Genomic DNA, 12,675 nt, shown 5'->3' on the forward strand with positions numbered 1-12,675 from the left:
TCTTTCCTCCCTGCTTCCTGAATTCATTTATCTTGATCACCTCTGAATCAATAACAAAAAGTTTTTGCAAAACTGCCATCTGCTTTCCCCTGGGATTTATATCTTAAAACAAATTTTCCTCAATTGAATTCAAATTGAATAAGAGCATTGAAACCAAGGATCCCTCATTAGACAGTTTGTTATTTCAAAGCATTTTCTATTTACCATGCCTTATTTAGAATCCAGTATAATCCTGTGAAGGCAATTCTGTTTGTTCAAAATGGTGTATAATTGGGAATAATTGCAATTCCCTATCTGACATAAAGTCTCCCGAGTTTTTTTATTAGAGAAATTTAATTTATTAGAAACATTGTACCATCTGAATCTATTAATGTAACATTTCTTTTAATTTATATTCCAAATTAGGTTGTACTACATCAAGAAATAATCACAATTTTAAATCCATCTTAAAAATCATTCGTCAGAAGTTTGCACTGATTTCTTTTTTAAATTTATATTTATAATTCCATTATAATACATGCATATACTGGAAAAAGTCAATAAGACTCTTGCACTTACAAAAAAAAAAAAAACCTCAACAACTCAACAATCCTTTTCCCTACCTGTCCTAACTCCAGACCTTGCTTCCTCTAGACAGTCAGCATTTGACAACTTTCTTTTTTTTTAATTATTTATTCATGAGAGAGACACACAGAGAGAGGCAGAGACACAGGTAGAGAGAGAAGCAGGCTCCCCACAAGAAGCCCAATGTGGGACCTGATCCCAGATCCCGGGATCATGACCTGAGCCAAAGGCAGATGCTCAACCACTGAGCTACCCAGGCGTCCCAGCTTCCTTTTAAAAAATTTTTTTATTTATTTATTCATGAGAGACATAGAAGAGAGGCAGAGACATAGGCAGAGGGAGAAGCAGGCTCCATGCAGGGAGCCCGATGTGGGACTCGATCCCGGACTCTGGGATCACACCCTAAGCTGAAGACAGATTCTCAACCGCTGAGCCACCCAAGAGTCCCAAAAATCAACTTTCCGAAATGTTGTGGACATCTCTCATTCGCTGTCCTTGCCTTTCTTGTTTCCTCTGCTCTTGGGGGATTATACTTTTTAATTTATTTTTATTTGGTGGGGAGAGGGGGATCATACCTTTTTAATTCTTTATCTGTAATTCTCGTGGTATTTGGGAGGAAGTGGAGATGAATGTATATATGTTCAGTTTCCATATTTAGCTTTCAGTTTGCTAGTTCCTTCATTGATAGTCCAGAAATGGTGTCAGAGTTGGCTCCTAGGGAGCCTGGGTAGCTCAGCGGTTGAGCGTCTGCCTTTGGCTCAGGGCGTGATCCTGGAGTCCCGGGATCGAGTCCCACATCGGGTTTCTTGCAGGAAGCCTGCCTCTCCCTCTGCCTGTGTCTCTGCCTCTCTCTGTGTGTGTCTCTCATGAATGAATGAATAAATAAATCTTTAAAAAAAAAGTTGGCATGCACCCCCTCTACCCCCAATGTCTCCATCCTCTTTGAGGAGGTAGGTCTTCGGGCTATCTCAGCAAAGTGTCATCTGTGGTTTCTAGTGCAGCCTCTGGCTCCCAGGGGGCCATGGTGAGTGAATCCCTCTTGTCATGGGATGGCACTTCCCAGAGCGCCAGGTGGCCCTGTGAGAACGTCTGTGGAGGCCTCTTCTCTCTCGACCTTTCTCCCTCAGAAGGATTATAGTGTTGGCCACCCCGACATGTAACTTTGCACCTGACTCTTCTGTCTTTGGGGCTCGTGCCCCCCCCCCCTTTAATGGTGCCACAGAGGCTAGGGCGTGACCTCTGTGCGGTGGTGCTGGTTCGACAGCTGGCCCTCCTGAGGGAAAGAAGCCAGGCCTGTAGCATTTGCCGGTTTCTGTGGTGTAAATACGACCGAAGCGGATTCCAGGCCGCCGCTGTGCCCTGGCGTCGCAGGAGAGGCGCTCATGGGGAGCGGCCGAGCAGACGCCCGCGCGCCGCCCTGGGGAGCGGGGCTCGGGAGGCCTCCCGCGGGCCTGCCCAGGCAGGAACGCGGTCCTTGGCCTTTCCATCCGGCCCTTCGCTCGCTCCTGGCCCGAGGCTCCCGGGCCCACCGTGCCAACCCTCCGGCTCCGCCCCGGCTGCCCGACCCTGCCGGCCCAGGCCCCTGAGGCGCGGCGCTGGGTGAGGCGAGCTCCGTGGCGCCGCGCGTTTGTCTCTGCTGCTGCTTGAAATGTGCGTTCGGGGGGGGAGGGGGGGGGTCTTAATTCTCTGTTTCTACTCCACTCTGGTGTGGTCAGAAGAACCTCCTTGTAAAGGTAATTTCGCGCACGCGTGAGAGAGCGCTGGCACATTGCCATGGGGTTTGACCCAGGGCAGCTTCCTGCCACCGAGGACGGAGCGACCAGGCAACTGGGCTCCTTGCTCCGCAGTCCCGCTGATGCCACTCTGTTTCTTCCACAGTTGACAGGCCCGTCAGAGTGTACGCGGATGGAATATTTGACCTCTTCCATTCCGGTCACGCAAGGGCACTTATGCAAGCAAAAACACTGTTTCCCAACAGCTACTTGTTGGTTGGAGGTAAGAACTGCATTTTCTCTTTGTCTAGAAAATTCCTGGATGATGCGCTTTCTGGAAAGGACCCCTCTCAGAGTCCCATTATTAAAATCTCACAGGGTTGTTACTCCCACTGCAGCTGATGCTGGCTCACCTGTTGGCCGCCCGGAATGGAATGTGACATCCAAAAAGCCATAGGGGATTCCGTCATGGGATTATACACACCGATTCCCAGAGAGAGACGGGCCAGTAATGCCACCAAGGGCAACGGCTTCATGTTTTCCGTTAATGCCTTTCTTCTTGTGATTGAGGCATGATCACATTTGTGTTTCTAAAATTTTCTGGAGGGTTAGGAGAAAAACAATATTATTTTGATTTCAAGTCCTAGAGAGCTGAGGAGCTTAAGGATGATTAATGGTAAACGAGGTCATTGTCTATTCCCTCTGTGTGGCCCACGGCACTTAGGCTGTTGCTGCGCTAACCTAAAGTAGTGGCTCTCAATGACCCTAATTAATGGGGCTTAGGAGTGTGTGTTAAAGAAAGGGAGATTTATATCCCTGGGTAATTTTGGTTCACGGTGAAGGAAATGGCTTACTTCATACGCTTGTGGAAGAAGGGTGGTTAGATGCAGACAGAAATTTTCATCCTCCGGAAGGCCTACCGATTTCAATGTAGGTAGATAGTACCTGCGTAGGGAGACCTGTATCTGGCCTCTGTAGCTTCTGGAAGCACCATAGCCCTTCGTCGTGATCAGTTTTTGTGCCATTAGGTGAACTAGGCACTGTCAACCCTTAAACCTTTACTGTGAGGAAAAAGCTGCTGGTAAGAGACCATGTCTCAATTTTTACAATATTTTGTTACCTTCTGTTAGTTTAAGACTACGTTTTGGATAATTGAGAGGCACCTTTCTACAGATTTTACTGAGGATGGTGACTGCGTGGTTAATTGAATGGAGTTCTTTCCAGAAGAAAGAGATGATGAAAGGCAATGATTACTGGACACGTCACGCAGACGGAACCCGAGGCAGGCAGAAAGCCCATCTGTTGTTCATTTCTTTTTATCTTGAGTGGAAAACCATTTCTGAAAGGAGCACTACCACCTGGAGTGTGGACTTTGCTGCTGAGGCCCTGGGGAGACCGCTGCAGTGTTTTGGTGACCCAAGTTTGGAGGTGGTTTGATGTGGGTCACACTTAGGAACACTCGCCATGGCTCTGAGTGATTACATTAAAGGTGGTACCGGGGGCATGGCATCAGAGCTCAGTGACCATGAGTGGCATTGCTGTGGCAAATGTGTTTTGATAAAATTGCAGACAAGAGAAAGTACAGTCTTCCTTCGAGGTATGTAGTAGTTACCTTCCTCTAAAATCCAGCGTCTCACAGCTATTCCAGAAATACTACGTGATTAGATGTAAAACAAAGTTAGGTTCTAGACTAAAATGATTTAAAACAATTGTGCAGGTGTACTGTGGCAAAAATCCTGCATATTGTGGTAAAAAATCTCCAATGAAGCTGGCCCCGTACCTTGAAAGATGTTTAGCATCATTGGCACCCTTCCCACTAAATGCTAGTAGCTGCTTACAGTCAGTGTGACAACTAAAGATGCCCCACAAATTTCCAGAAATGCTTCCTAGGGGATAATGAGGCCCCTGTCAAAAACCATTGTTTTAGATTAAGAGTTTTCAAACTTTGATCCTCACAATCCCTAAAAAGAATTTTGAAATAACTGTATATACCTTTTTTCAATTTTTTAGGTTGACACCTCAAATTTTGTATTCTGTAAAAGATGTACTTTCTTTAATATTATAAATATTGACATTTTAAAAATTCAATATACTTTTTAAGGGAAGTTTTATGTTCACAGCAGAACTGAGGAAAAAGTGCAGAGAATTCCCATACACCCAAACATACACAGCCCCCCTCATCATCAACATCCCCCACCAGAGTGATACATTGGTTACAGTCCATGAGCCTGCACTGACACGTCATCACCACCCAGGAGTCCATACTTTACGCTAGACTTTGCTCTCACTGTTGCACATTCTGTGTGTGGGTTTTGGCAAATGTATAATGCCATGTGTCCACTATTGTAATATTGTACAAAATTAATTTTACTGCCTTAAAAATTCTCTGCGCTCTGCCTATTCATCCGCCTCTCCTCCAGCCCATGGCAACCACTTAGCTTCTTACCATCTCTATAGTTTTTTTTACAAAATGCCATTTAATGGAAATTTTATAGTACGTGCGTACCTTTTTCAGATTGGCTTTTTTCGCTGAGTAATACTTATTCAAGGCTCCTCCATACTTTTCATGGCTTGCTAGTTCACTTTGTAGTCTTGGTGTATCAGACTGGATGGACCACGGTTCATCCATTTCTTACTGAAGGACACCTGGGTGCTCCCAAGATTTGGCAATTATGAATAAAGCTGATATAAACATCCATGTGCAAATTTTTATGTGGACATAGGTTTTTCAACTCCTTTGGGACCAACTAAGGAGCATGATTGCTGGATTGTATGTTAAGATATGTTAAGTTCTGAGGCATCTGGGTGGCTCACTCAGTTAAGCGTCCTACTCTTGGTTTTGCCTCAGGTCATGATCTCAGGGTGGTGAGATTGAGCCCCGAGTTGGGCTCTCTGATCAGCGCAGAGTTTGCTTGAGGCTGTCTCCCTTTCCCTTCCACTTGCATGTGCATGCGCTTCTGCTCTCTCTCTCTCATAAATAAATAAATAAATAAATAAATAAATAAATAAATAAATAATCTTTAAAAAAAATAAATAAATAATCTTTATAAAGAGTATGTTTTGTACAAAACTACCAAATAAATAAATAAATAAATAAATAAAATATTTATAAAAAGAGTATGTTTTGGGGACACCTGGGTGGCTCAGTGGTTGAGCGTCTGCCTTCGGCCCAGGGCGTGATCCTGGAGTCCCGGGATCGAGTCCCGCATCGGGCTCCCTGCATGGAGCCTGCTTCTCCCTCTGCCTGTGTCTCTGCCCCTCTCTGTGTATCTCTCATGAATAAATAAATAAAATCTTAAAAAAAAAGAGTATGCTTTGTATGAAACTGCCAAACTGTTCCACAAGTGGCTGTACCACCTTGCATTTCCTGCAGCAGTGCATGAGAATTCCTTTTTTTAAAATTTTATTTATTTATTTATTCATGAGAGACACAGAGTGAGAGAAAAAGAGAGACACAGGCAGAAGGAGAACCAGGCTCCATGCAGGGAGCATGAGAGTTCCTGATGTTCCATATCCTCACCGGCATTTGGTGCTGTCAGTATTTTGCATTTTGGCTTTTGTAATAGGTATATAGTGGTATTTCATTGTTCTCTTATTTTGCAATTCCCTGGTGACGTAAGCTGTTGAACATCTTTTCATATGCTTACCTGCCATCTCTGTATCATCTTTGGTGAAGTATGTGTTCAGATCTTTTGTCATTTTTTAAATCTGTTTGTTTATTTTCTTATTGTTGGGCTTTAAATGTTCCTTGTATAGTTTGGGTGTTCGCATAACAGCCCTTTATCTCTTCTATCTTTTTCAAGCATTTTTGCCCAGCCAATGGTTTGTCTTCTCATTTCCTTTACATTGCCTTTCACAGAGCCACAGTTATTAATTTTAACTCAGTGTAGTTTATCGATTGTGTCTTTGATGGTCTGTGTGTTGTGTCTAAAAATCACTGCCTACCTACCCAAGGTCATCTAGGTTTTCTCCTAGGAGTTTTATACTTCTGTGTTTTACATTTAAATCTATGGTCCATTTTGAGTTAATTTTTGTGAAGAGTATAAGATTTGTGTCTAGAGTAATATTTTTTTTTGCATGTGGATGTCCAGGGTTTTTTTTTAACATCATTTGTTGAATAGACTGTTTTTGCTATATTGTCTTGTCTGTGCTCCTTTGTCAGAGATCAGTTGACTATATTTGTGTGAGTCTATTTCCAGACTCTCTTTTCTGTTCCATTGATCTGTTTGTCCATTCTTTTACCAGTTCTATACCTTCTTGATTACTTTAGCTTTATAGTAAGTACTGAAGTTGGGTAGTGTGAGTCTTCAAGTTTGTCAACTTCTCCAATATTAATTTGGCTGTTCTGGGTCTTTTGCCTCTCCATATACACTTTAGCATCAGTTTATCAATAGCCACAAAATAAGTTGCTGATGTTTTTATTGGAATTGCATTGAATCTATAGATGCATTGACATCTTGACAATACTGAGTTTTCCTGTTCATGAGCATAGAATATTTCTCCATTTATTATGTTCTTCGATATCTTTCATCAGAGTTTTGTAGTTTTCTTCATATAGGTCTTGTACATATTTTGTTAGATTTATACCTAAGTATTTCATTTTGGGAAGGGGAAGTGCTAGCTTAAACAGTAACACATTTTTAATTTCAAAACTCACTTGTTCATTGCTAGTATGTAGGAAGGTGATTGACTTTTATGTAACAAACTTGTATATCCTGCAACCTTGCTATAGTTGATTAAAAATTAGTTCTAGGGGATTTTTTTTGGTAAATTCTTCCAAATTTTCTACATAGGTGGTCATGTCATCTGTGAACAAAAACAGTTGTATTTCTTCCTTCTCAGTTTGTATACTTTTTATTTCCTTTTCTTGGCTTATTGCACTAGCTAGGATTTCCAGTATAATGTTGAAAAGCAGTGGCAAGAGGGGATATTGTTGTCTTGTTCCTGATCTTAGTGGGAAAACTTCAACTTTCTCTCTAGTAAGTATGATGTTAGCTGTAGGTTTTTTTTGTAGATAGTGTTTATCAAGTTGACTAAGTTCCTCTCTATTCCATTTTCTGAGAGTATTTATCATGAAGGAGTATTGGATTTTATCAAATGCCTTTTCTGCATCTATTGATGAGATCTTGTGATTTTCCTCTTTACCTTGTTGATGTGATGGATTACATTAATTGATTTTCAAATGTTGAACCAGCCTTGCATACCTGAGATAAATCCCACTTGGTCATGGTATATAATTCTTTTTATACATTGATAAGTTTGATGTATGAATATTTTATTGAAGAGTTTTGCATCCATGTTCATGAGAGAACTTGGTCTGAGTTTTTTTCTTATAATGTCTTTTTTTTAAATTTTGGTATTAAGGTAATGCTGGCCTCATAGAATGAATTAGGAGGTATTCCTTCTGCTTCTGTCTTCTGGAAGAGATTGTAGAGAATTGGTATAGTTTCTTCCTTAAATGTTTGGTAGAATTCACCAGTGAACTCATCTGGGCCTGATGTTTTCTCTTTTAATAGAAGGCTATTAGATATTGATTCAGTTTCTTTAGTAGACATAGGCCTATTCAGATTGTCTATTTTTTCTAGTGTAAGTTTTGACAGCTTGTGTCTTTCATGGAATTGGTCCATTTTGTGTAAGTTACCAAATTATGGAGTTGCTCATAATGTTCCTTATTATCCTTTTTATGTCCCTGAGATCACAATAATGTCCCCTCTTAAATGTCCTATATTAATAATTTGCATATTTTCTCTTTTTTTCTTAGCTTAACTAGAGGCTTATAAATTTTATTGATCTTTTTAAAAGAATCAGCTTTTGGGTTCATTGATTTTTTTTTTCTCTATTGGATTCCTATTTTCAATTTCATTAGTTTCTCTTCTGATTTTTAAAAATATTTTATTTATTTATTCATGAGAGACACAGACTGAGAGAGAGCCAGAGACACAAGCAGAGGGAGAAGCAGGCTCCATGCAGGGAGCCCGACGTGGGACCCGAGCCCGGGACCCCAGGATCACACCCCGGACCGAAGGCAGGCACCAAACCGCCGAGCCACCTAGGGATCCCCTCTCTTCTGATTTTTATTATTTCTTCTGCTGACTCTGGGTTTAATTTGCTCTTCTTTTTCTAGTTTTCTAAGGTGGAAGCTTAGATTATTGACTTGAGATATTTAGACTTTTTAGATTTTCTTTTATTTTTCCAATATATGCATTTAATGCTACAAATCTCCCATTAAGCGGTTTTCCCTGCATTTCAGACATTTTGATAAGCTGTATTTTTATTTTAATTTACTTTAAAATATTTAAATATTTCTGTTGAAATTTTTTTTACTGAGGTGTTATTTAGAAGTATGTTGCTTAATCTCCAAGTATTTGGGGATTTTCCAGGTATCTTTCTGTTTTCGGTTCCTAGTTTAATTCTCTTGCAGTCTGAGAACAGACATCGTATGATTTCTATTCTTCTAAATGTGTTATGGTCTGTTTTATGGCCCAGAAAGTTGTCTGTCTTGGTGAATGCTTCATCTGAGCTTGAGAAAGTTGTGTATTCTGCTGTGGTTGGATGAACTAGTCAGTAGATGTCAATTATATCCAGCTGACTGATGGTGCTGTTGAGTTCATCTATGTCCTTGTTCATTTTTTGTCTGCTAGGTGTTAAAGCTTCCAATTCTTATACTGGATTTATCTATTTCTCTTGCATTTTGGTCAGTTTTTGCATCATATATTTTGATTGTCCGTTTTTAGGCACATATACATACATCAAGGATTGCTATGTCTTCGTGGAGTATTGACCCTTTTATAATTATGTAAAGCCCCTCTATTCTTGATAACTTTCCTTGTTCTAGAGTCTACTCTCTCTGAAATTAATGTACCTGCTTCCGTTCTCAATCCCTTTTAATGTATATATGTTTACATATTTAAAGTGGGTTTTTTGTAGACAGTATACAGTTGGGTCTTGTTTTTTGATCCACAATCTCTGTCATATAATTGATTAAATCTAGACCATATGTGTTCCAAGTGATTATTGATATAGTTGATTTAATATATACCATTTTTTTTTGTTTTCTGTCGCCTTTGTGTTTTGTTCCTACTCATATCTTTCACACGTTTTTTACCTTTTGTGGTTTTAATTTAGCATTTTATATGATTCCACCCCCCCTCCTTTTCTTAGCATATATACTTCTTTTTTTTTCACTTTTTTAGTGGTTGCCTAAGAATTCATAATATACATTCTAAACTAATCCAAGTCCACTTTCAAACAACACTATACTAGTACTGCAAGTATCTTATAAAAACAAAATATTTCTTATTTCTCCCTCCTACCCCTTGTATCATTGTGGTCATTCATTCATAATTGAATATATTGTTGCTGTTACTATTTTGAACAAACTGTTCATCTGTTAAATGAATTAAGAATAAGAGAAATAAAATGTTTTTTCTTATCTTACTCATTCTTGAATGCTTCTCCTTTCTTTATATAGATTTGAATTTCTGACCCATCATTTTCCTTCTCCCTAAAAAAACCTTTTTTTTTAAAGAAGAAAATTTAAAAATATTTCTTGCAAGGCACATCTACTGGAAAGAAATTCTCTCATTTTTTGTTTGTTGGTTGAGGTCTTTATTCTTCCTTTTTGAAGGATAATTTACAGGGTACAGTAATCTAGGTTGGTGGGGGTTTTTTCCTCTCAACACTATTTCCTTCCATTCTCTTCTTTCTCACATTGTTTCCGTGGAGACATCCATTGTATTTTTTTTATCCTTGCTCCTCTGTAGGTAAGCTGCTTTTATCCTCTGGATTCTCCTGAATTTTTTTTTCCTTTGGGATTTTTCCTTTTTTAGTATTCTCTAACATTTAAATGAGATGAATGGGATTTTATGATTTGTGGATGAATATATTATTGCTAGAATGAGACAGGGTTTAATATAGATTTTATTCTTATTTTTCCTTATTATAGATATAAGCGCCAAATATTTTGTTTACACAAATATTTAGATGGAAATGAAAGTTTGTTATAGTGAAATAGAAGTTTCTTATAGTTATAAGCCACTCAGTCTTTGAACTCTTGAGTTATTTGCCATGTATCACAAAAATAATTTATTGTTGTCAACAAAATAATTTTAATGGTCTATCAAGTGGCAGTTTATTAAGGTCCTCTTTTCCAATTTGATGCAAGTAATAGTTTAGAAATGACTTGACTTGCAAGAAGATTTGTTTCCAAGCTGTTAGAATCATTTGCTTGCTTTCTTTCTGGGAAGTATAACAAAAAGGCTTCACCAAGACTTACCAAATGATTCCTAATTGTAACCCTTACTCTTTCACTTGAAAGCAACTTGCTTAAGCAGAAATACTTAGAAAGGGTTGGGGAAATAAAAATATTGGTAATTTCATTATACCTTTGTCAATCCAATAATTTTTGATAAAATGGTTTTATCATTTTCTTAAAACTTAAAAAAAGGGAAATCTTAGGGCTGTCATCTTTGCTTACTAACTCTGCAGAATATACCACCTAACCTAATTGGCAAAGGTAGTCCTTGCTGTCAAATCTGCTAAAAAAACCTGGAGAAAAAGTCTTTCCAATTCAAATATGTTAATGTATTTCAGGAAACCTTATAAAAACCGCTGAGAAATACATTATAGAATGCATTGTATGAAATAGAATGAGTCAAGATTAAAGTTATGTAGCTGTAATATAATAAGTTACAAACAAGACAATAAATCATTATTCTTAATTTATAGTAATGCAATGTAAATTATAGGTAAAATAGTACCATATTTATAAGGAGAGGCATATAATAAAAGAACATGTTATTTCTTCTCTAAATATTGATTGGTGTGTGTGTGTGTGTGTGTGTGTGTGTGTGTGTTTGTGTGTGTGTTAAACTCTGGTGTTTGGGGATCCCTGGGTGGCTCAGTGGTTTGGTGCCTGCCTTCGGCTCAGGGTGTGATCCTGGAGTCCTGGAATCGAGTCCCACATCGGGCTCCCTGCATGGAGCCTGCTTCTCTCTCTGCCTGCCTCTCTCTCTCTCTCTCTCTCTCTCTCAATCTGTCTCATGAATAAATAAATAAAATCTTAAAAAAAAACTCTGGTGTTTGGCTTTTGGGGAAAATTAAATAAAATATAAAAATCAGAAATGACTCACTTATCTTTATTAGATACCATGGGTATGCTTCCCCTGTGTATTTAATAATAGAAAAGGGAATATACTACTAAAAAAATAATTTGGCAGTAGATATTTTGTGTTAGGAGGAGATAGAAAATAATACACATTTTAGAAGAGGAAATAGGATAAGGATTATCTATAAATAGAGTTTTATAGTGTGATCTGATAAAATACATTTTAATTTCTTTTTAAAATGATGCATATGAAATCTGAAAAAAAGCATGTAAATGTTTTATCCATGTTTTTATTCCAGTATATTTTGAGAAAATTGATAATTCTAGAAAATATTCCAGTTACATTTCTAGGATGCAGTGGTATCCGCCTATACAGCTTTGCCCTATTGAGATGATTTTAAAGTGAATAGCTGGGGAAAATGCTTACTCTTAGCCAAAAGAGAAAATGCATTTCTAGGATCCAATATGAGTATTGAGAATAGCTGGAAAAATGCTTACCCTTAACTACATGAAAAAGCCATTTTTAGCATTCAATATTTCTTTCCATTGCTCCTTTTGCTTTGAATTCCTGGGCCTTATCCCTCAAGATCCCTTTGACAATAGGTGGGAGAATGAAAAGGCACAGTTGTTAGGCAACAATTTGCATTATTCCCCACTCTACCGTAATTGGTTTGCAACACCTGGCTTTACCTATAACAGAAATGTTTGTAAGACAGGAGGCTCTTAGAGGTGTATGGTGTTTGCAGTAGTCATTAAGCAAGATTTCCCTTTGGCCTGAAGCCTTAACCCCCTGCCCTTGCAGTGCAGCACAGTAAGATTTGGATAATGTCTTTCTTTTGCATAGTGGAGTAAGGGTAATTTTGGACAGAGGCTTTCTCTGGACCATTAATTTTAGGAAAGGGTACCTTTGGAATTTCAGGATCTGGAAAATGAGTCCTTTAAAGCTTCTTGTGTTTGGATCGATTCTCTCTCTCTCTCTCTCTCTCTCTCTCGTAAATAAATAAAAATCTTAAAAGAGAGAGAGAGGATCGATCCAAACACAAGAAGCTTTAAAGGACTCATTTTCCGGATCCTTTTTTTTTTAAAGAAAGAGTAGTTTAATGAACATTTATTGTGCATTTCAATCAAGTGAAAGGCCCCATCCTAGGCTGAGGGAAATACAAGTGAAAATAAGATTCAGCACCCCCCCCCCATCTTTCCAGAGTAGTGGATACAGGTACAAGCTACTTTGTAAGGCAGGCTTTTTTTTTATAAGTACCATATTTAATGCACAATTAAAATATTGTGGGAATG

At 38.7% G+C, this 12,675-nt stretch overlaps 1 protein-coding gene across 10 annotated transcripts in view; it reads left to right on the forward strand.

Annotated features, from left to right (window-relative positions):
• Positions 1 to 12,675, forward strand: part of PCYT1B (phosphate cytidylyltransferase 1B, choline) — a 131,137-nt gene that overhangs the window by 65,326 nt on the left and 53,136 nt on the right. For 7 of the 10 annotated variants that reach the window (XM_077889084.1, XM_077889086.1, XM_077889091.1 and 4 more), the window contains exon 3: positions 2,443 to 2,559. The exons of the other annotated variants lie outside the window; for them this stretch is intronic. In XM_077889084.1, coding sequence (XP_077745210.1) covers positions 2,443 to 2,559 — 117 coding nt within the window. The remainder of the gene's footprint in view (positions 1 to 2,442; positions 2,560 to 12,675) is intronic. 10 annotated transcript variants of the gene reach the window in all.

This window comes from Canis aureus, chromosome X (assembly GCF_053574225.1).
Source record: "Canis aureus isolate CA01 chromosome X, VMU_Caureus_v.1.0, whole genome shotgun sequence".
NCBI classification, from domain to species: Eukaryota; Metazoa; Chordata; class Mammalia; order Carnivora; family Canidae; genus Canis; species Canis aureus.